The 25,205-nt window shown below is 37.1% G+C and overlaps 1 protein-coding gene across 7 annotated transcripts in view; it reads right to left on the reverse strand.

Annotated features, from left to right (window-relative positions):
* Positions 1–25,205, reverse strand: part of TULP4 (TUB like protein 4) — a 248,047-nt gene that overhangs the window by 191,850 nt on the left and 30,992 nt on the right. For 2 of the 7 annotated variants that reach the window (XM_075203476.1, XM_075203475.1), the window contains exons 2-5: positions 18,929–19,006; positions 18,440–18,571; positions 17,025–17,172; positions 14,419–16,540 (exon numbers count right to left, since the gene is read on the reverse strand). In XM_075203476.1, coding sequence (XP_075059577.1) covers positions 14,419–14,670 — 252 coding nt within the window. In that variant the 5' untranslated portion in view covers positions 14,671–16,540; positions 17,025–17,172; positions 18,440–18,571; positions 18,929–19,006. The remainder of the gene's footprint in view (positions 1–14,418; positions 16,541–17,024; positions 17,173–18,439; positions 18,572–18,928; positions 19,007–25,205) is intronic. The other 5 variants (XM_075203477.1, XM_075203479.1, XM_075203478.1 and 2 more) reach the window with 5 other exon arrangements.

A 25,205-nucleotide genomic window follows, 5' to 3' on the forward strand; every position in this document is an offset into this window, starting at 1 on the left:
ATCCAGTTTGGAGATGATTTTGGAGCCGCTAATCCGGTCAAATAGCTCAGAGATGAGGGGAAAAGGGTATCTGTTTTTGATTGTTATAGTGTTCAGCTGCTGATAGTCAATACAAGTACGTAAAGTCCCATAATTCTTTTTCACGAAAAAGAAGCCAGCACCTGCAGGAGACGAAGACTTCCTGATGAATCCTCGTTGGAGGTTTTCAGCAATATATTGGGACATTTCTTGATTCTCTGGCAATAAAAGTGGATAAATCTGAAATTAATTAAATTATGGTACAATTATATAAGTTGAATGAAATATACATTATTAATGTATTATGTGTGTCTAGATAGAATATTTAAACTGTCTGTATTTCTTTTATTCTGGGTAAGGGTTAAATGCTTTCTATATGTCTTAGAATGAATAGGGGGTCTCATGCTCTACAGGATATTCAAATAGATGCCAGATGTTCTAGGTGGGCATAAGCCTTCGGAATGTAAAGGTCACACATGCTCCTTGACCTAGGCATATAGGTTTTCTGTTTGATGAAATGTCTGTCAAAAGTATTTATAATTGGTTTCTTTGCATCTGTTGTATGTGATATGATTAGTGACGTTTGTTAGACGGGTGGGTTTTCATATTTATAATCTGTGTAAGTTGCATGTGTAGTCAGTCTTATTCTAGCCCAAAATTAAGACTCATGCATTGCCTATCGGTAGAATAAATGACCTTTGCTTTTTCAACATTTACTGCTTTCTTTGTGCGTTAACAAATCCTACCCCTAGGAATAGGTTGAACTTGTAGCAGAACAATGGGACAGTCCCAAGGACGTTGCACATAAAGGATCTTGGAAGCTGCTTTACAGAAGACATCCTGAATACAAGGTAAGAATTAGTTGATTCTGCAAAGAACAGCTGATCTTCCAGGTTTTATTGTAGAGAGACATTTTCCGAAACACTAAGTACCCAAAGTCGTAACCTGGGCTGGATTCCAGTCGAATTGAGGTGAATGGAGTCTGAGCCAAGGCAACCCCTGAATGACAGAATTAATTGACTGGGGAAGGACCAAGAACTCAATCCACTCCAAATGTACCACCCCCACCGTCAGCCAAATAGAAGAAGTGATCCAGAAGACAGAACCATTGGTAACTTGGTTCCCATCAACCGCAGTGAGGTATAACGGCTGAGGCACATCTTGAGTAGGAAAGTGGAGCTGTGAAGACAAAGTGGCAGATATGAAATTTCTGGCAGAGCCGAAGTCCACAAGGGCAGAGGTCATACAGTCTATATTCCCTACTATAGACACACACACACACACACACACACACACACACACAGACAGACAGAGAGACAGACAGACAGACACAGAGGGAGAGACTAGGGTCAATTTTTGATTGCAGCCAATTAACCTACCAGTATGTTTTATTTTTGGAGTGTGGGAGGAAGCCGGAGCACCCGGAGGAAACCCACGCAAACACAGGGAGAACATACAGACTCCACACAGATAAGGCCATGGCCGGGAATCGAACTCATGACCCCAGTGCTGTGAGGCAGAAATGCTAACCACTAGGCCACTGTGCTGCCCAATTTTATTCTATTACATAAAGACATTAAAGAATCAAGGTCCGCTGGGACCTCACGGGAGACCAACTCATTCTTTATGCTGTCTGTCAGGCCCTGCAAAAGGGTGCCACCAACGCCTCATAATTCCATTTCAATTTAGAGGCCAAAGTGCAGAACGAGACTGCATATTGACCCACGGTCTGGGTACTCTGGAGTAAATTCAGGAGACTGGAGGCCGCAGAGGGAACTCAACCGGTCTCGGAAGATTTTGCCGAAGGCTTCAATAAAAGATGAGGCATTCTGCAGCAAAGGATCATTGCGTTCTCTTAGGGGAGAGGCTCATGCCAAAGCCTGACCGGAGTGCAGGGAGATAATAAACAGAATCTTAATAGGTTCAGAGGTGAAGGATTCAGTGTTGCATTCAAAATGTATCAAACATTGGTTTAAAAATCCCCTGCATCTCTTCGGGTCTCCGTCGAATTTCTCTGGTGTAAGAAGAGGTAAGGCTGGAGCAGCGAATGCAGAGGGGGCTTGTGTAGGTAGAGTAAGCCAGAGGTGGTGACAACAACTGTCTGAGAGACTGCCACCGATGCTTGAAGTGATTCCATTCTAGCAGCAACCCCATGAATTCAGTGGAGGAGCTGAGACTGCTCAAATCTTGTTTAGCAACTCTGTTAGCCAGGTGCATTGTAATGGAATAAATTATACAAATATAAGTTGGATAAAATATTATTAATGTATATATGTGTTAAAAATATAGTAGGATAATTGCCTGCCTCTATGTATTCTGTGTAATGGGTTAAATTCTTTATGCGTATATTACAACGGATAAGGGCCTCTTTCAACAGGATGTTCAAATTGATGCAAGATGTAGAACCATGTGGACATAGGCTTAGGAATGTGAGAGGTCACATATGCCCCTTGACCTCTTAGGTATAGATTTTCTGTTTGATGAAATATCTGTCAAAAGCATTTATAATTGATTTTTGTAATTGTATGGTATATTATTTCAAAGTATGTGAAGTGATTAGTGATGTCTGTTAAGAGGGGTGGACTTATCTGAATATAATCTGTGGTCTCACATAGGGAAAAGTCAGTCTGGCTCAATTGTTAAACTAAGACTTAATGCATTCCATTTTGCTTTTTTCTACACTTACTATTTTTGAATCATTTCAAAATATTTTTGGAGGTCCCACCGAGATAAATCTATAAATAGCGATCAGCCAACACATCTGGAAGAGGGGAGACAAATTATATATTCAACTGTGGCCACAAAGGTAATATATTTTTTATCTTTCTGACTATATACTTCTGTCTCCCACTCTCTGGGTTTGCTGAAAAGGTATTTATAGTTATCTCTGTAAGTGTGAAATTGCAAACATATTTTTTTTTTTATTGTTTATATGTTTTTATAGATGTATAAGTATTGATTTGGAACCAATTAGAATTTCCATTTGCTGTTCATTGCTCAGAGACTGTTTTTACCTTGCTAACCATAGCATGAAAGTTTGCATGTATGTGAGTGTGAAAGAGTTTCCTTCATGGAACTTGAAGTCTGGTCAGTTACTAAATTCAAGTATTACTTCTGGTTAACGCTTGAAGGAGGTAAAGAATAGTTCCAAGTCACGTACTGTGAAACACAAAAAGTACACTATAAGGCCTTAGATAGCAGTGCGTGTAACATGTGTGTGTGATAAGACCAGGATTTATCTGATGAAGAGTGGTGTCCCTAATAACGCTTAAAGCCGGTAAACGGGGTGATACATATTAATAGTGGTTGTAGCCCTATTACCATAACGCAATTGACTGGAGTATAAAAACAGTAAGTTGCGTGATGGGATCATATGTAACCACACAGAAAAAGCCTAATAATAGGTTGGATTTTCCCTGGTTCTCCAGTAGGCGTTATGTTCCATAAATATGGAAAAAAGTGTTCAATATGTGCATAAATGGTTAACAAGGTGTCCTGAATTTACAGCAAAAGGAAATTTTGATTTAAATGTCTTAGGAGAAATAGGAAAGGGTGTTTCTAAAAGTAAAGAAGTGCAAGCTTTGCAATTATGGTTAAATGAGGCTACAATTCCGCCTCCATATGTTGATCAATATATGCCAGTTAAAACTCCTAGTGCACCAGGAGAACAAGATGACTCAATATCTGATTTGTTACCTATTGTAATGGGAGCACAAAGAATGTTGTATCCGCAAGTGCCTCTCCATGTGGATCATCAAATAGATATACCACAGGGAGATAAAATTGTGGATAAAACAAAAAGGGATGGTGAAATTGTTGTAAGGTCTGATGAGCGTCAAATATCTGATGAGGACAGTGAGGAAGAAGTAAGGGGAGCAGTAGGAGGTCTGGTTACAGAGGTTAAAAAGCCCCTTATGAGTAAAGATTATGTAAATATATCTGCAAATAACATTTCCAGTATTCCAAGATGGCCTGGAAAATCCTCTGAGGTCCACATGCTTCATTTAAGAACTATAACTACAGGCGCACAGTGGGTAGCTCATGTCCCTTGGACACGAACTGAATTCAATTGTGACAGAATGTAAAGATTATAGAACTAAACCTGCAGAGGTAATGATCTAATATACAAAAGACATAGTACCACATTTTCAGATATACTGCAATTGTTTCATGCTCTGTTAACCTCAGATGAACTTACTACTTTAAATATTCAGTGTAAGTGGAATGAGACTAATTTTCAAACCCCTAGAAATGATGCAAGGGCTGATATTGAGACACAGTGGGAACTTGCAATGGCAAAATTTAAAGATATGTTTCCCCTGAAAGTAGATTGGTCCAAATTTTTTTTGATTAAACAGAGTGCAACTGAAGGGGGTAGGAGAATATAATGTTAGATTTAGAAGAGAAGTTGTAAATTATTCAGGTGTTTCTGATGTGTTTGCAAAAGCTGATTAGTGCTTTTGTGGAGGGGTTGAAAAATAATTTAAAAGTCAGAGTTCAAATTCACAACCCTCTCTGGACTATAAAAGATATTGATGCTTTAGCTGCAATTCCTGCACATTATGAGGATAATATGGTAATGAAAAAAGTGCAAGCAGAAATAAAATTGATGCATTTGCAAATGGAAGCAGCTAAAGCTACAATTCAGGGAGTTGGACCTAAAGCAAGGGTGAATGCATATCCTGTCAGGAGTAACAGATCACAAATGATTTGCTATAATTGCCAGGAGAAGGGGCATTTTGTTAAGTATTGCAGGAAGCCTAGAAAGCAAAGAGATAATCGGGGTAGGCCAGATCAAGTAACCACTTCTAAAGATAATATTGATTGAAGGTCTCCAGCAGCTCCTGTGCACATCTGTCCAGTATTAAGAACAGATGTAAAAGACCCCACTGTAACAATGACAGTTAATGGTAATAAAGCATGAATATCTGATTGATACGGGATCTGCAAGATCAGTATTAAAAAATGAAATTGCATTACCAATTACTGACAGAATTGTAAATGCTATAGGGATCGCTGGTCACATAATTTCTTTAAAAGAAACAGAGCCAGTTAAAGTCACTTTAGGTCCTATCACAGATAAACATTCTTTTTTATTGGCAGCAAATGCTCCCTCTAATTTATTGGGCAGAGATTTGTTGTGTAAATTAGGGTGTTCAATATATTGTACTCTGGATGGAGTATTTTTTAGACATACCTGAGAGAAATAGACATATGACATTCAGCCCGTATGGTGCTACCAACCAGGACTAAATAAAACGGTAGATGACGTGCTAGAAAATGTACCTAGTCAAAAAATTGAAACTGTCTCGCCGAAATCTGGACTGCTGAGTGGTATGCATCTATAAGAAATGCACACTCTTAACAGTATGTCATCCACTGAGAGCAACAGAACGGGCTCAAACAATAATAAGGGAGACTATGCTTGTTATAATTCTCAGTTATGTGCTCTTAATTTGTATGTATGGATAACTGTACAGCACCACATTGTTTGTCCTTTGTGTAGGATGTAATTCTCTGAACCACTTCTTATTGAGAATAGATTTTGCTTAAGGAAATGTTTCAATATTATTTCTTAATGTGAAAGCCCTATTATATGTTACATTAGGAAACTCCCTTCAGAAATGATGTGTTTTATCATAAATATGGCATAAACAACTCCTATTAGAGCAGTGACACATACAGTGACTCACACACACTGGATGACATGTATATTAAATATGCAATAAGTACTATGTTTGCAGAACATGACTATTACCCCCTGGTAAACAGTCATGCACGGCTGCTCTCGGCACTTGCAAGCATAGTACTTGCATAAATACATGGTACTAGTGTATTATCCAGTAATCTGATACTGTTTTTGAAGGTCAATATTTAAAATTAAAAAGAAATGAGAGCACACAGATAAAATATTAAAAAATTAAATTAAGAAAAGCTCTATCTGAAACACACTTAATTCCTCACAGGCATAAACATTATACAAATTACAGCACAACATCATCATTTTATTCTGATCCTGGTGAAAAAACATTCAGAAAAATGGATGTCTACCATTTTATCCAGAGCTATAAACTTCATCTGCAGCATTCTCTTTAATGTGTCTCATGTTAGTTTTGATTTCTGTTAGTAACCTCTCAATCAATAGACCAAAACAAAACAATATTTAGATCGAATAGACTTTTCTTTAGTCCATGTGTGAAAGGACCTTTAGGTTCCCAAGCATTAATGGTAATAATGATATGTGAAGAAGTTAAAAATGTTGGTATTGCCTTAAAAATACATTCAGCATAATCACCAGCTCCAGCCTTGAACTATCTCAAGGACCCCGGATGAAGGTCTAGGACAGGGAATAATGGATGATGACATCGGGAGTACTGGCGCCAGCGAAAGTTGATAAGAAGAACCCATGAAGCGAACTATCAATCTTTGTCAGAAAATTTATATTTACTCAGGAAAATATCAATCATGTGTTTATATCCTATAACCAGATCAAACGTTTTTTCATGTATAAATGTAACCCACTAATAAATGAGCACAGCTCAGTTCCATCTTGACATTGGCATGTCTGTGTCTTGATTACTGATCTCCTGGTTAACCAGTATCATATCTCTATGATACCTTAAGGGACTTGATAAAGGAGAGGTAAATTACCCTAACACATGTGTTTTCTTTTAATTATATTCTATTTCAAAAAAATAAAACAAATATATAAAATAAAAAAGCTTGAGAGCATAAAAATAAATATGCACTTACTGAGTAAAAATGTAGAATACATGGAGTTGCTCTAGATGAGTACATTTCATTCACAGAGAGTAGAGAGTGCAAAAAAAAAATGGCTTCTTTAATGACTGGGGCAATTTTCATTAATTAATTAATTAGCAACATATTTTATATTATCTCTTTCCTTACAACAGTGCATTAAGAAATTTAAAACAAATCTCACTTTGAAATAATTTCAATATTAAATCAAGACTACTGTAGACACTGGGCTCATGTAAAATGGCCAAGACACAAATGTGGCAGGATGAGAAACTGCCACAACTGATGTAACGGTTAATCTCCTGGGGTTTACAAAAATCAAGCACTTCAACAGCATTAACATGGTAAGAACTGTCCTTTTCATGATACCACACAAGGGGGAAATTATGACTGAAATATTTGAAACTTGTTGATCATTAACTACGACCTTACACTTTAAGTCCGTATGCTATGCTAATTAATAATTAAAAGACATTATAAAATTGTCATTTTATCCAATACCGTTGATTTTAAACAGGCATTCGTAGATAACCAATCTACGAATGCTGTTAATTATGCTAATTTCAACATGCTTTAACAAGAAGACATTTATAAAAAAACAACAAAAGATCCAATATAAATAGCATTAAAAAAGTAACAAATACCAGTGTAAATGCAGCCACCTAAATAAAGTACATATCAGTTGCATAACAAGTCAAAGTCTCCTTATAAGGGTCTCTTTATTAGTGTACTCAAATTGTATTGATACTTAAAATACAGAAAAACGCTACAGTTGTAAATGATAAAGTGTACGGACTGTAAGGAACTCTCCACCAAATAATGTTATCTACAGATGTCACAGTGGAGATGATGATGAGATCTCAGATAACATTCCTAGCACATAGGCAGTAGCAGTGAACCGGCATATAAAAACGCAAGAACATAGAAAGACAGCAAAGGTGAACAGAATATGGCTAACAGAAGTAAACTGAATAAAAATAATGAGTCCCCACAGAAAATAACTCGGTAAGCAAGCTTGACTTGTTTCTTTGCTGTACTAGCAATTTCATCATAAGCAAAGTTTGAATGAGAAACACGCTCTGTATTTAAAGGACCACCAGCCAATGAGGTCAAGTGCTTAAACGCCATTCATTAAGCAACAGGTGAAAAATAACTGATCCACAAGCTAGATTTCTTTGTAATCCATTGGAAAGCAAAACAAAAATACATTAAGTAAACTGCTTCTCTTCTGAGTCCCGCTAAAGAATGAGAAAAGAATCAGTTTACTGCTTAGCCAGTCATAAATATTTCTTCCTCACTGGCTGCATGCGATTGGCTGGTGGTGAGGGAAAGTCCCAGAGATTCCATGGTATAATCACCCTTTAAAAGATATTAATTGAATCTTTACAGACATGGAGGAAAAACAATTACCGATGCTTTGCAGCTTAAAAATGAATGGGTCATGTATATGAATGGGAAAATGCAACACAATGCTGGAAACAACACAGGCTATCACCTAGTGGGTATGTAAGAAATGCTTTCCCACACAAATCAATACACATTTTTTAAGTGCCATAAAGAGCCATAACTTTTTAAAGATGGATTCCCAGTCTGAAGGCCTAAACTATCTACTGTGGTTAATTTAAGGAGAACTTACATACATATTCATGGGCAAATAAATTACTTATCTAATGTTTCAAAGCATTTGTGTTACATAACAAAGTATTATCTGACATAAGTCACTCACTCAATGTTTTAGGTGCCCCAGGCACTAGATAGGCCAAGCGGTTCTTATCTGCCATCAAATTCTATGTTTGTAGGCAACTCTCTAGTTAGTGCCGTCTCTGTTTATGTGTGGCAGAGCTCTCTATCCTGCATCATTGCGGCAAGATGAAAAACAAGACTATGCAGTACACTACCTCTAATACTGCCAAATTAGTGATAGTCTTTCAGTCTTTTGAGTAATGATAATACGTATAGATAGCATCGAAATACCTGGGCATAAAAATTGAGGTTAATATAAATGTGAAGCATAATTTGACAAATGCCATCAGAACGTTTTTCAAATTTGGCTGTAAAAAGTGTTTCTGTTGAAGTGCCCAGGAAATACTCCCAATCCACTTTACCTTTCACAAAGATACAGTGTAAAACAGGGAACCAAAAGATATTGCATTTTCAATAATGATCATGTTATGTTTCAGATTTAATTAACTAGAAAGGTTTTTAAAAAAGTTCTGATTCCAATACTATTCATTAAACCACTGATATGAGAAAGGGATATTAAAGCAGTATGTTAAAATGATTATTCAGCAACAAATTGAGCCACACTGCCAACAAAGCAACTGCACTACATACAAATGACCATATAGTTCAGTTTTTAAAAATAAAGGCCCTGGTTTTACAAGTACTGACCCCAGCAGATCCCTAAATAAGTAATAGAACCAATCAAGAACAAAGCTATTGAGGGTCTGACATTCCAACTCCCTAAGCATTCTGGGAAATAGTTTTCAAAATAGAATAGCACTACCCATGAAGTGCATACAACATAGGTAATTTCTATCAACAATAGTTTTTACCCTCATTTATACTCCATAGACCATCTAATTTTAAACTATTTTTTTAATTTTGTACATCATGATAAATGTATTGGTGCTTTAATGTTATTGTCCCTAGTGCTCTCTCTGAGAACCGGAGCAGTGTATGTCCTATGTCTGAGATAATTTAGCGACCTTTTGTGATAACATCTGAAAATTCAGATTAATTTTCATTCTGTGACTAAAAAGGTACAATAAGTAATAAATCTCATCATTTTCCCTGTTGAGCTGCCTTGCCTTAGATTATAACAGCTCTTACCTCATCACCAATTGTATCCTTGAGTAGAAGTAGCATACATATCAGAGACACTTTTGTGTAATTGTGAAAATGGAAGAGTTTAAAATACTGACAGAAGTTTACTTTCATATTCTATTTAAACTAGAGGTCACATATTCGACTAAGGTTTAAACTATATTACTTATGAGAAGCTGTCAATCAAACAATACATTATTCAGTTTTGCTTATTGTTATCCCACGTCAAATCACAATTTAATTATCTGCATATACTACAATCATCCAATTTAAAGTACAGTGAACTACATCTAGTCAAAATAAGTACAATACATAGCTAAAAAAACACATCTGCAATGAATAAAACAATTGTATGCTGAATTACAGATTTTTCCTTCTAAACCACACCATTATGTTACGCCATTTCTAATAAAGACTGCCACACAAATATTGGGTCCCTCAGTTACCAAAGTGGTTTAATTTATTTACTACTTGTAACTACTACATATCCATCTATATCAAGAGACCAAAACGAAAAAAAAACAACTTAGTTTAACATGAGCGACTAAGGCTTGTTACACATACATTCACACAAACTGTGAATTAGCAGCTGTGAATTATTAAGGATAATACATGCTTGCCAACATTTTGTGGTGGAGTCCAGGGACAGTGGGCGTAAGAGGGTGTGGCACGGTCAATGGTCGTCATTTTTGCATGTGGCTTCTTGACCATGGATACCCAATTGATGAAGCTCCCAACAAACAGTTCTTGTTTGGACTTTGCTTACAGAGGCAGTTTGTAACTTGGTAGTGAGGGTTGGAACAAAGGACGAACAATTTTTATGCACTTCAGCACCCGACGGTCTTGTTCTGTGAGCATTTGTGGCCTACCGCTTTAAGACTGAGATATTGTTGCTCCTAGATGTTTCTACTTCCTATGGTGGCATCCTATGACAGTGGTATGTTGAAAGCCATTGAGCTCTTCAGTGTCACCCATTCTATTGCTAATGCATAACTATTAAAATTGCATGGCTGTATGCTACATTTTATACACCAGTTAGCAATGGTTGCGGCCGAAATGGCCAAACACACCAATTAGAAGAGTCCACATACTTTCGGCAATGTAGTGTACCTTCCAGGGTCATTTCTTACCTGGGTGGTACAGGGGGTAAAATACTTTATGGATATAGTGCAGGAGGATAACAATGATAGATACAAGTGGTACATCATTTAACCTGTTAAATTTAAAGCTGAGCCACCACCTAGTAAAACATTTACTACAGTGCACACTACCCCCAATTAAGAGATTGTGGATTGTCATTGGTCCTTTTTGCTCATACCCCTCCCTGTATGCCATTTAAAGTTGGTTAGCTTAATTGAATTGCTCATTACATGCCTCATTTATCTTAATTTACCTAGGTGCAGCTTTAAAAGACCACCTGAAAGCAAACATTGAAAATACAAAAGCACTTGCCAGACTTTTCTTATGGCAAAACCACTCGATGGTTACTTCTCTCAACAATTACCCTTTGTGGCTCCTGTTCACCGACTGAGAGCAAGAATAGGCAACTCCAGAATGCATGCTCCGAAATTAGTTATGGTTACTATGAAAAAAAAAATAACCACCGATTTATAGTGGTAGTAAGTTAGTAGTAGTATTCTTGCGACTGGACAGACCACCAGGAGCTTCTACTATACTGTGAAGGCTCTGAATTAATTGTAATGTAATAAGGTCAGCAAGGATCAAAGTTAATGGAAATAGTTAGACACCAGGATGAGTACTGAAACTAGTGAATAATGATACAAGTGGGGTACGGTAGAATGGCAATGTAAAACCATACATTGTTTTAAACAATGTGAGAATAATGATGTAAGCCCGACAATAAAATCACTACTTACCATATATCAGACATGAAGTTTTTCTGAAGGTTTAAATCACTGTCCACTGTAAAAATCTGAATGGCCTTAACAGCTATAGTACCAAATTACGTTATTTATTATGGACACAGTGAAAACTGCGCTTATAAAGAAGCAAATACTTGGACCCCACGTCTGTATTCCATTGTACATGGCATGGTGTCTGGATATTGCTGCTTTAAAAGCTCCATTTTCACTGTGTCCATAGTAAATGCAGTCAATTGGTAATGTAGCTGTTTAGGCCATTCGGATTTTACAGTGGACGGTGATTTAAACCTTCGGAAAAACTTAATGTCTGATATATGGTAAGTAGTGATTTTATTACTGTCCGGCTTACACCCATCGTTATTCTCCCGTCATTTATGTCAAAGACAGTAATTTTTTTCCTCAGTAGAAAGACATAGCTTAAAATTATTATTTTTAACAATGCATTTTACATTTTACTGTATTGCAGTTTTACTGACCTCAGGAATTATTAGGTACTTTCCAACTTAAATACATCAGAGGGCATTTAAAGCAGCAATCCCACATAGTTTTTTTTTTTCTTTAAATAAGAACTTAAACACCTTTGGTGCATACATCAGAGTAATTTCTCATAGTTATGGCAGAAGGGGAGAAGGACAGAAGAATATTAATGTAGACAGAGCTTAGATGGGTATTCAAAAGCTTCTCTGCAGACTTTCAAGGGTTTATTGTAGATCCATGAAATACAAAGGACTGTAGCACAAGTAACAATTACATTTAAAACCAGAAATATTTTAAACAGGTCTGAAACCCAACTTGAATCCTGCAACAATAAGACAGTAGACAACCAAAGTATAGCGCAAAAATCCAACATAGTTTAACACAAGGAAAAGCATGCAATGAGGTACTGGGACAGAACAGATTTGTTACTAAGACACGATATGCAGTTCCGGTTACACAGCAACATTGTTCAGGTGCTGCCTGTTCTGTTAAGTCACATTTATTGAAAGTGAATAGATGGGGGTCAATGGTATGCCCGTCAAATCCCAAGTGTAAGCGCCTTTTACATACCGCATGTCATGTGTGATCCCATTTCACATGCAATATCACTGGGCACCCGGCTTAAAGTTTGTGCTGTTTTATGCAAGACTCAACATAAGAAAAGTTAAATAATATTTATTTCCTACGAAAACATTAAAGTCATACTATCTAAAGGATATAGTACATTTAAGGAAATAATTCATTTCTAATTAATGGCTGATTTTGGAAAAAACAGTTGTAGTTTAGTGACAGTAGGAAGTAATTTTTACAATTTTTTTTTCTTTTCACCGACAGATACAAATGTGACTAATGTTATTGGGTCAGTAATTTTTACTCACTAGGGGCCTGATTCATTAAGTATTCTGTTTTGCACATCAGTTAAATACTGACTGTTTTTTCATGTAGCACACAAATACTTGATAGCTTATTTGTACACTGAAATTTAAGGTTGATATTTGTGTGCTACATAAAAAAAACTGTCAGTATTTAACGTATGTGCAAAGCAGAATACTAATCTGCACCCCTTGCATTGTAACATGGTTTTATCCAGGAGACTGAAATAAGAAGTTTCTCAAGTTAAGATCCTTAATGAATCAGGTGCTAGATGCTTCAAAGCCCTGAACCCAAAATATATCCATCAAACAGCTTTGTGATCAATACCTCAGTTTTTAATTAGCAATGTACATCCTTTTAATTACATTAATGATGTCTACAAACAAGCCTATTATTGCAAAGTTAGACTACAAATGGGAAATTGTGTACAAAATACCAAAACATTAGTAATTAGCACATTAGTCGGTAATACCCATCTATGGTTGGATCACGTAGAAATAACTTATTGTAGATATCTATTTTACTTGTAGTGTGTAGTGTACTGCTGTACATCTTTGCAAATTTACAAATTATTTTTTAGTATTGTGTTGTATTCTGTATAGAAAATGTATTTATTTCTGAGACAGTGTTAGGGGAGGAAATTTGGCTTTGTTTTGTAACTTCTGAAGGCAAACTAATCATGCTAATTAAGTTTTTTAGACCAACAAGTCTTTTTAGTCTAAATGCACCACAGTAGGTCATTACTTTCATGTGTAGTTTTCATCCTGTATCTTAGAACCTGTCTGAATAATGCAACCACAAAGTTTTAGGAAGTAACACAATTTATACCCAATCTATTAAGTATAAATTAACAGATATAACAGTTTAGGGAAATATATATATTTTTTTATTTATTTTTTTTAAACTGTTTTACATTCAGCAGTGACTGACGAGTAAATAAAATAATATCACCACTACAGCTATCCTTGCTGCTGAAATGCATTGGTGAATGCATATCAGTATTTATATTTCTTTGTCTACTGTTGGGGTAAAAAAAAAGAAAGAGAAGGACTGCACAAAGTGTAGGAGATTACATATATAGTAAAAATGTATGCAGCTTTTTAATAATGTATATACACAATTTAATGTGTTACAAAACATCCTTCAGCATCTTGTTACATTACATGATTTCTCATAGCCACAAGAGATACTAAGAAAGAATTTTAGCAACACTGCAGTGAATTTGAAAAAAAGGTCCAAATTACTAGGTGACAGAAGCACAGTGCTGGACCACTTTGATGATAAGGCTGTCTAGGATTGCTGGGTAGTTTAATAGCAGATTTACAACCACATACCTATCTAGTGTCAGACTTCTAAATACTTAGAGAAGACTTGAGCATACTAGGTGTTTACATGATACAGAAGGGATATATATATATATATATATATATATATATATATATATATATATATATATATATATATATATATATACATATACACACACATATACACGCACACACATATACGTTTGATAAGATGATTAAATTAACAATTATCTTTAAAGTAACCACAACCGATCTTACTCAAATAAAATTCTCACCTCACTGTTGTGACCTCGTAGATTGAAGTTGGTCCTCTGAGGAGTATTTCGATCTCTCCGGCAATGACTCAAAGTAAATGTGACACCTACAACTCCTCTTCCATTGCCTGTTGCCAGCCACCCTTCCTCATAGTAGCGTCTTCGACATACTGGTTTCTCTTTCTCACTTTTTGGCACCCTTCCTTTCCAAGAAAGGCATAAGATGTTTGAATCACTGCAAAGAACGGGCCCATGCTCCACGGATGCATACATGCTTTTGAAAAGTTTTAGCTCAATTCCCCAAATATGTCAAAACAAATAAATAAAGTAGATGAAGTTCCCAAAGTCTGGTGCATTTAAGTTAGATCAAAGTTCTCAAAGTATTAAAGAAGACTTTGAGTGTGTTAAATGGTCAGCGCAGATAATGCATAGTAACAGATATCCATATACAAAACAATGATGGACATTTGGCTTAAAAAATTAACCAGCAGTCTGGATTCTTGTCATGAAGGTTGTGTGGTTGGTTTCCCTTTGGACATTCATGGTTACTGATCCCGCTTTTTGTTTTCCCCTGATGTGTCTAACCAGCAAGCTACTATGCAAAAAAGTATGCAGCCAAAGATTCCAGTTTCAGGATCACAACAGAGCTGTTCAATAACATCACAGACATGATTCCTTAAATGAGAGGATTGTAAAGGTTTCAAGTATTTAAGGCTTAATAGTACATACACCAAGTTCCTCTAAATGCACAACACAACTGCTTTAACTCGTAGTCTTTTCTGATGCCAAGTCACGTTCTGCCAGGTTCTTGCACCCAACACATATTTGCATAAAAAGCAGAAGGAAAAGGCACACGAACTGTGCAAAAATTATTTCCAGGACACCTTTTTTGAAAGGCTTTAAATAAATTCCAGTTGTGCTGAGAAGAAAAAAAAAAACTTTTAAACTGCTATGTCCCTAGAGAACAGCGATTGCTAACCCCATTTTGGTTATTCAGCTGACCACATAAGAAACAAAAAAAAATACTGTTCCTTCAAGCCGTATGATCAGAAATGTGAATAATCCATAAGCAGTAATCCTCATTAGATCCAACAAGACATAGGTGTATAGGAACAGACAACTCTGCCATGTTCACTTTGAGTATCTGATGTTACTGCAAGCTATAAGTTTTCTTGTTCTTCCTAAAACACAGATACAAGAGCAAGGTTTTCATTATTATGTTGTTAATATGGTCTATTATTTTATATTCAGTCCCACACAAACTTCACTACAAGTGCAAAGCGTTACAACCAGTGAATAACTCAGACCTTATGGTAGAAAATGTTTCTAAATGGAGGAGGTTAAGTGGTCAAAAAGAAAGAAAGAAAAGACTAAGTTTACTTTCTTGCCATATATTCAATGCCCCCCACCCCCTTGACTCTCCAGGCTCCTAATAGGTTATTGGTGCAGCAAACCTCCTACTTGAAGCCACTGATCATTTGTAGGTTTGAAGCAAGAGAAAGTAGGCATGACCTTCTCCTTTCAAGAACCAGTCAACCACCAAGTGATGATTTAAATGGTATTTAGGCCATTTGAGGAAGTGAGAAGAGAACAAATAAAAGACATGGAGGGAAAAAAGTAAATTAATTTCACGACCCAGTTCACACAGTGCACAGTGAAGTCTATTTGTCAGCTGAATGCCCAGACTTGGCTCTCTTTAATCGAACGTGCTTTCTTTCACACTATCAGCACACATAAGATGCTGTTATTTAATAGTCTCTGATGTTGTGCAGTAACCATTTCTTCATCCTTAATGATGTATTTTGGTGAAATTATTTTTTTTCTGCCCTCTAATTACTGAGCACAAACTTCTAGGCATCTTTGTTTGAATCTTGTGATTTATTGGTTGTCTAAATAACAGTCCAACTGAACATCTGCAATACTGGTTCTGGATTACTTAAGTGGATACAAAGGAACACCACAACAATCTGGCTACTTTTCTCTGGATGGGAGTGATGGTGTGAACAGATTGGTGAAGTTGGTGCTGTGCATAGCTGCCTGCCCACAGTCAACAAAGGGCAATGAGATAAAGCTGGATTTGGCAGTGCTGTGCTGAAGTGAATTTTGAGGTGGTGTGTTAATCCAGGTGAAATCTTGTGGTTGCCTGCAAAAACAAGAATAGTCATTACAAATACAGTCACATTTCTAGGAGTACAGTGCCATAAAACTGCTACTATTATACAAATGATAAAAGACTTATGATTTTGTGATTCTTAAACAACACAACAAAAGTGTTTACAAGTACACCAGTCACCAACAGAAATTAGAGGCAGCTATTCTGTGGCTGAACCCATGACCAATATATTGAACATGGAGAAAGACCATGAGACACAAATAATACATGATGCATTAGGCTTTCAGCTGATGTTAAAATCTAAATGAGTACTCTAGGTGGTACCACAGAAAGCTGGAAAAAAAACAGTTCTACCAAAAACAAACCCAAACAAAACAAACTAATGCTTTAATTTATTAAAAATACAAATTGCCACCAATTTGTCCTGCACACTATACATTTTATGAGTTTTGCATTTACCGTTTTGAATCCTGTGTATATTCTAGGTAAATATCATCAACACAGGCTAACTCACTTCCAAACTGCTAAAAGTCCGGTTGTGAATTATGACATAGTCAGGAATGACCATTATTCATATCCCGGGGTTCAATATGTTAAGAATTAATCCACGTTTCTGCTCACGACAGGACAGAAGTAAATTTTTTCTATTCCTGGTTTTCTCCCTTTATTTTAAGAAACTTTTTATTTATTTTTTTTAATACAGTATGTAATTTTATTATCCTTATCTTAAACACTGTCAAATTAAATAACACTTAATAACATTATGTCTTTGTTTTCTTAACAAATTCACAAAAGCTAGATAGCTTGGTCACTTTATAAATGCTACATAACTGAAATAAAGGATATTGTTTGGCTTACAAACTCTGGCTAAATTAAGTTTGATTGCATATGGATATAAATTAGGGAAAACCTAAGAGGTCCCATAAAGTATTAGCTTTGAAAACAACTCTTGGTGGTGGCAGTATTTGGACAAAGCTAGTGGTTTTGAGATCACATTTTGACTATATTAATTATTTGTAGACAAACAGGTGGTTTTGTTGTAATTAACACTTTGTCGTAGGCTCAGGTGAGTGCTGCATGTGACATTTTATAATTTTGTACTCTTTTCAAAATACTCAGGTCTGTAGTTTATTGTTTATGCACATCAGTTTTCTTTTAGTGTGATGTTATACACAAAAACTTTTATTAATTTGTAGCACAGGTCAAGAGTAAGATTTGATTTTAGCTAATATTTTCTAATACAATAACTTATTTCATTTTTAGGGAGATTCACAATTTACTGTTCGTCATCTTTTAACACAAACTGCTTTGTTTTGTGTGACCTTGTAAAAGTAACTTTCAATTATGAAGCGCTACGAAATTTACTGGCGCTATATAAATAAACTTGTATGTTAACTTTATTATTTAAATGTTTAAGTATCCTATGGGTCATTTGCTACTTAAACTACCAAGCTATCTTAAATTGTTGTTGAGATAGACTCCCTAGTAGTAGAGTGTTGAAAAGTACATCAAAGACGCATCTGCACTCGATTTTCATCACTCTAGCGGTTATCCATGCACTTATTTTAATGATGTGCTGCTCAATGCATGAAAGAAACATATTACGACATGCGCAGATAGAGAGGTAAAAATAAAAATAAAGGAAAAATTAAAGAAGGCACATGGTAATCATTGACCAGAGAATGAATGTTAAAGAGAACTGACAAACATGTGTATGGAGTCTAAAAGTGTCAATATATAACCTGAAAAATCACTGCTAAAAGCAAGTAGTTCATATCTATAAGGCTTGGGACATTCTAGATAAGGGGGGTTTCCATATGCCCCAATACAACTCACAGGAGGTCAGCTAAAACCCATTTCCAAATCACATATTTCCCCCATGCTGGAGGCTAAATGCACCAAGCCATATAAATGGATTGCAATGTTCACCTGGTCACTGTGTGCTCCACTCCACTTTAAAGTCAGCCAAGGACTTCAAACAAAATGAAGGTCATCAGCTGACCCAAGTTCTCTCTCTCATGGAGCAAATTAATTCAAATTGGATTGGAGACTGATCCTGTCCTGTGTGGAAAAAACAACATTGCGTATGTCAATTTGGGCATTGATGACCAAACTGGACAACAGTATCTACACGTGGCCAGCTATACAGTTACTATTATACGAACAAACCATGTGGATATTGCTCATTTAAAATTCATTTGTGTTTTGCCCATCAGTGAGTATTTACCATTTGCCTGTTTTAGAGGAATAGACTGACATGATACTAAACACTCTCAACTAAGGAATACTATGCTAGTTCATACCAATTCTTGCACAATAGGTTTTATAGAAGCAAATAAAAAAATAAATACTCTGCATCAGCCTTCATTTGCAATGAAATAACCCAACATTTCACTTTAGATAATAAGCAAAGAATACCATTTATTCTTAGCCTCTGGGCAAAAAAGATCTCGTCACAGAAGCTTCCATCTCAGTTATGTATAAATCTTCTGGGACCTAGGAAACAGCGGTTTATGATCACTCAAGTGAAGCAAGGTGAAGGAAAGGTTTTACAATCCTATTCTTTAAATTTATTTGCTGTGGCAGCATTAAAAAAGAAAACGGAAAACTAAGGTAATTCTAAAATGACTTACACAACAGAATTATTACCATTAAATTTATTTCCTTGAGATACTCTATGGCAGCCATAGAATAAACTCCCTATTCAGCAAGTAGAGACAGGAAAAAGAAAAGTCCCTGGAATGTAAATAGTGTGACTCTACCCTTGATGTCTCTGAGAAACTTCCCAAGCAGTCTCTGAAAAATATAGACAATATGGGTGGGAATATTGGGCTCCCATCACAAGGAAATTAAACTAACAGCAATAATTCTCCCATTTCCTTATCAACTTCATCCAGAAAATAACATCTGGTAATGGTGTAAATCGATGAGTACCCTGCTATTTTGCAGAGAGCTTCTGCTAAAGCCCTGCATACCCAGAATGTTGCACCCATCCTTATAAAATGTTCTTGGAGAATTTCCAGCACCTCAAGTCTTATAAGCCTGTGGAATGACCTCTCTGATCCATGATGCATAAGGTGGACGGAACGTATCCTTGTCGAAGTCTTACAGGACGGATAATTGATAATTTTTTTTCTAAATTCCTTTGCTCTGGAAAGGTAAACCAACATTGCCCTGAGAAGATCCACTGCATGTAATCTTTTATCCCGATTTATATGAACAGTAAGAGGTGTTGTGTAGGAAAGTTGGATTAGTTCATAAATCCACCGTAAAGATATTCAGAAATGGCTCCTAACTGCAAAGGACATGAAATTTCATCAATCGTTATGCAAACACAATTGCTACCAGAAATACCACTGTGTGAGACTTACTGTAAAGGTTCAAAATAATTAAACATTAAGATGTCCAGGACAACACCAAGATCCCAAGGTGTTGCTAAAAAGGTTTAAAACTGAACAATTCTGTTTAATTTTTGAAAGAAAACACTTAAAAATGAAGATCCCCATCAAGAGTTCTGGGAAATGAGGGCTTTGTTGAAACCATTGTTTAGAAAATCAAGAATACATGGAAAGCGAGTGGAAGTATGATCCTCCAATTTGGAATTGCATGGCAGAATAAATATCCACCAAACCATAATTACCGTATATACTCGAGTATAAGTCGACCCGAATATAAGCCGAGGTACTTAATTTTATCACAAAAAAATGGTAAAACTTATTGACTCGAGTATAAGCCTAGGGTGGGAAATGCAGCAGCTACTGGTAATTTTTTTAGATTTATTCATTATGTTTTTAATTTACATCTCTATATGCATTTTTATATCATGTGTGTTGTTTGCTTGTCGTCTAAGTAATGGATTGTTAACCAATTTATGACTTTCCAAAATGTATTTAGCGCACCTATACACTGTGGTGAAAAGGCTTTAACATGTTTAAATGGTTGAAAGATGTTACAATTACCTTGGTGGTGTAAGGGGGTTCAGGGTGCATTGAGTGGCGTTAGGCCATCGCTCCAGTATGTGGTGTGCCACGGAAATCTTCTATCCTTATGGTTCAGTGTGGATTCTGTGGGACTTGGGGGTGTTGCCTGCCTTCCATGCTCCAGAGTTCCACGAAAAAGGAAGGCAGCGATGGGAACAGCTACAGTAAATCTCAAGCAGGCACTGCGCTGCGTCCTAGAGTCTCTAGGGAGCAAAGCTCCACAGCAGAGTTTCTGGCTACAGCCTTTTCCTTCCCCCGCAGTGGAACGCATGTGCGTTCCACCAACAGGAAGTTCGGCATTTGGAACGCAAGTTTGCGTTCCAAATGCCGAACTTCCTGTCAGTGGAACGCACATGCGTTCCACTGCGGGGGAAGGAAAAGGCTGTAGCCAGAAACGCGGCTGTGGAGCTTTGCTCCCTAGAACTTAACAACTGAGGGACCGGACACCAGGTAAGTTCACCCGTGTATAAGCCGAGGGGGCCTTTTTCAGCATACAAAAATGTGCTGAAAAACTCGGCTTATACACGGGTATATACGGTATATATATTTTATTAAAAAAAAAAAAAAAGAAGAAAAGGAAAAGTTCTGTTTTCCAGGTTTAAGGAATACTTCTATCACCTTGTCAGAAACTCCCTTACACCGCAAGTGCAATTGTACACAATTGCTCCAAGATTAGCATTGGAGTACTTCCTAAGCTAATGCAAACAACAGAAGACCAGCTTTGAACTGTCGCTATCTAACTTATTCCATCAAGTCTGAACTTCTGGACAATTATTTCAATAACTTTTTTGTGCAATGACTATTCCTATGGATGTATCTGGGATTTGTAATGCTGTTGTCTTTGCCTACCACATTGTGTTCTGTCCTCATCTCCAGAATGTTTGCATGCAGCTTTTTTTTTTGCTTTGTAGTTATGTGAGGAGACCCAGCTGAAGTTTCTTCATATGTCCCCTTGTTCATGTGAGCCAGAGAGAGACTCCTTTTCACTTAAGAGCAGCCATGTAAACTACAGACACCTTAATGAAGCCAGAGAGCTCTCTTGGGAGACCCCAGATGAAATCATGCTTCTGGCAGAAAAATGTGAATTATAACAATTCTGTTAATTCCTTTTGCTCAAAGTACTCTGTGGATGTAGTTGCAATGGTTTTCAAATCACTTTTCTTAAGGTAGAGACAGGTCAACAAAAAAAAACATCCCTAGACATAATATAATTCAGCTTTTCATGTCTGAGAACTTCACAGTCCTAAAACATGGGTGGAAATTTTGGGCACTCATGGAGTATTTTTAAGAAAAGGAATCAACAGTAAGCATAATTTGTATTTTTCATCTTGTACAGCAAACTCAAATAAACTTTTTTTTATGGACCTCACCTTATGTACAGTGGCACCATCTGGGTTAAACAGGCAACAGCCTGCCCAAAACAGTTGCCAAAGTTCTAGGTGGTCACTGTATGCTGTAGCATTAAGATTTCCCTTCACTGGAACTAAAGAGCCCAGGCCAACCCATTATTACTCCTCCAAACTTTACAGTTGGCAGCAAGCCTTCTGCTGGCATCAGAGACACATATGTAACTATCAAACGTTGAAACTTGATTTTTCATGACCGAGGTCGCGTTTCCACTGCTCCAGAGTGGAATGGTAGTGTACTTTTCCAATCCAACCCAATACTTGAAGTTCTTAACGAACAGGTCTTATGGGGGCATTGCATCTAAAGGCGGTTTGGAACCCCTTCATTGTTGCAACTGACAGAGCGGAAGCACCAAGTGCTAACGTGCATAGAGCATAAAAATAGTCTGAGAGCCAATTTGCGACTGAGCTGTTGCTCCTAGATGTTTCTATTTTGCAGTAACAGCAGTTGACCTGGGCAGCTCTAGCAGACTGAAATTTGCTAAACTGATTTGTTGGAAAGATGATATCCAATATGTCACTTAGAATGGGTCGTACTGATGAGCTCAGTTACTTTCAATTTGTAATGTTTTATTATGGACATTGAATGGTGGACTGGAGGGTATGAAACAGTGCAGCGCTTCAAATGCACTAGGCATATCCCTAGGGTGAGACCACAACATGAACCTGAATGCTGCCTACTCAAATGTTGGGAGGTAGGCTATTGTTAAGTTAATATTGCAATCATAACTGTACACTTCAAATTCGTATTTAAAGGTTAATATACATAATGCATTAGAATGGCTGCATAGTTAGTGTGTATAGCTCGAAGTGTATAGATACAAGTGTAAAACAAAAAATGTAAACAGCATAATCCGAAGTTATACCAGAGTTAAACAGAAAAAGAACATTCTGCCTATTATCACAGCTACACAAGGACAACAGTCAGTATTCACTTGAAACGCCATATTCTACCCCTGATGTTTCCATTTCTCTCTGGCTACAAGCTTCACACAAGATGGACTGTTTTGGACTCTGATCTTATTGTCTAGTCAGCTCATGAACATTTGTTTTATTTGTCAGTTTATTTTACCTGCAACATTGCCTCTGTTTAATCAGCCTGCTGTACTACTTGCTCGGCCACTCCCTACCCATGCTAGAGCTATTTCAGTCCTCTATCTCATTGTGCTTTCAATTCTACTTAAGGCTGTCGGCCATCACAAGTAGGAAGAAAAGATACTGAATTTGAACCACTCCTCTCTCATGACTCTCCAAAAACTCAGCTACACAATCACCTGCTCTTTATTTCTCTCCATTCAACACTTCCACCCACTCCCCCACATAATAACTCCATACTATTCAGACATCCATGAATAAACTAAATTTGCGGCAGCCTCACTCTGTACTACTTCTCTAATTACACAGGACACTGCAATTAGATACTTTTAATTCCCTAAATTTTGCAGTTTTACTCATAAATACCAATGTTTTCCAAAATATTTTTCTCTCTCTTTTCATGACATTATCTTTCAGACTATATCAACCCTCACCCATCCTGCAACACATACCTCTGTCCACATTGCCCCTTCATTACTTCACTCACCTCTAGTGAACACTCAAACTATTTTCCTATTTAAATTCAATAACTTTAACAGCCTCACCCTGTCGCCAGAAACTAAGACGACACTGTCTTGATCTTGTTTTCTCTAGACTACGCTCAGTTTCTAAATTTCTTAACACACCCTTTCCCCTCTCGGATCACCACCTTATTATATACTCGCTCACCCCCAGTTCTTTACCCTCCCTAGTGTCAAACTCTTCCAATCCTCCTCACAACCGCAGGAATATCAACCCTATTGACCTTCAACAGTTTTCCACCCCTCTCCAACACCTTCTCTCCCCAATTCCTACATTCTCCTCCCCTGATCGGGCAATACCCCATTTTCACCAAACCCTAGCAACTGCCCTTGATCAAGGGGCTCCAACGACACTACTTAATCCACGTAGACTTCGTTGCCAACCGTGGCACACTAAAGTAACACGAACTCTACAAAAACTCTCGTAAAGCAGAACGTCACTGGCGTAAATCTTGTACCTCTAATGATTTCATCACATATACTGGTATCTACCATTCCTATAGAAATGCCCTGGACACTGAAAAACAAACATACTTCCAATCTCTCATCTATTCTCAGGCTTCTAACCCCAAACGTCTTTTTAACACATTTATATCTCTTCTCAATCCTCTCACCCCAAACCCTCCGACTACCATCAGTGCCCAGGATCTGGCTTCCTTTTTCAAGGATAAAATGGATAAGATCAGAATTGAAATGGTATCCTCTCCCTCAACAAGCAATCAGCTCAATTTCTTTGTAGTACCCTCTGACACTCTCTCATCATTTAATCCCACAAATGAAGAGGAAGTTTCTGCTTTATTCTCATCTTCCTACTCTACCTCCTGTCCTCTTGATCCCATACCCTCACAAATTGGTATGTTCCGGTCTTCTGTGCTCATTCCATCTCTAACTAAAATCTGTAATCTTTCTCTCTCTCTACTGGTATTTTTCCCATCACTATTCAAGCATGCAGTGATTACTCCTATTCTGAAAATCACAATTCTAACTTAAACTCGCTCTCAAATTACCGCCCCATCTCTCAGCTACCATGCCCCTCCAAGCTTCTCGATAGAATTGCCTACACTTGCCTCACACACTTTCTTCAGCAAACAACCTACTGGATTCTCTTCAGGCTGCAGTCAGGTTTTGCTCTCAACACTCCACAGAGACTGCGCTGACCAAGGTTGTCAATGATTTGAAGAACAGCAAAAACTGAAGGTCAATACTCTTCTAATTCTCCTGGGTCTCTCTGCTGCATTTGATCACTCTCTCCTAATACAAATGCTACAATCCCTAGGTCTTGAAGACACTGTCCTATCCTATTCGCAAAAGCACCTTGGCGTGGTGGGTGGCTTCAACATACATTTGCAAATGTGTGCAACTGAGACTTTTTCATTTTTATCTACAGTAGAAATAGCAGATCTGTTGCTGGCTATAGCAGTGTGCTGGGGGAATTTGTCTCTGTTTTTTCCTTTTAGGATAACCCCACCCTTTTATGCACCTGTTATAGCCTATAAATTGATTTGCGCAACTACCAGTTTATTAATTAACTGTCCTATCCTGGCTGTCATCCTACCTATCTAATCACTCTTTCAGTGTTAAATTCTCTGGATCCACTTCTGCTCCCTTTATCAGTTGGAGTACTGCAAGGCTCAGTCCTAGGTCCTCTACTATTCTCTATCTAGACCATTTCTCTTAGGTCCTTTGGATTTCA

This window comes from Mixophyes fleayi, chromosome 3 (genome assembly GCF_038048845.1).
Source record: "Mixophyes fleayi isolate aMixFle1 chromosome 3, aMixFle1.hap1, whole genome shotgun sequence".
In the NCBI taxonomy this organism is placed as follows: domain Eukaryota; kingdom Metazoa; phylum Chordata; class Amphibia; order Anura; family Limnodynastidae; genus Mixophyes; species Mixophyes fleayi.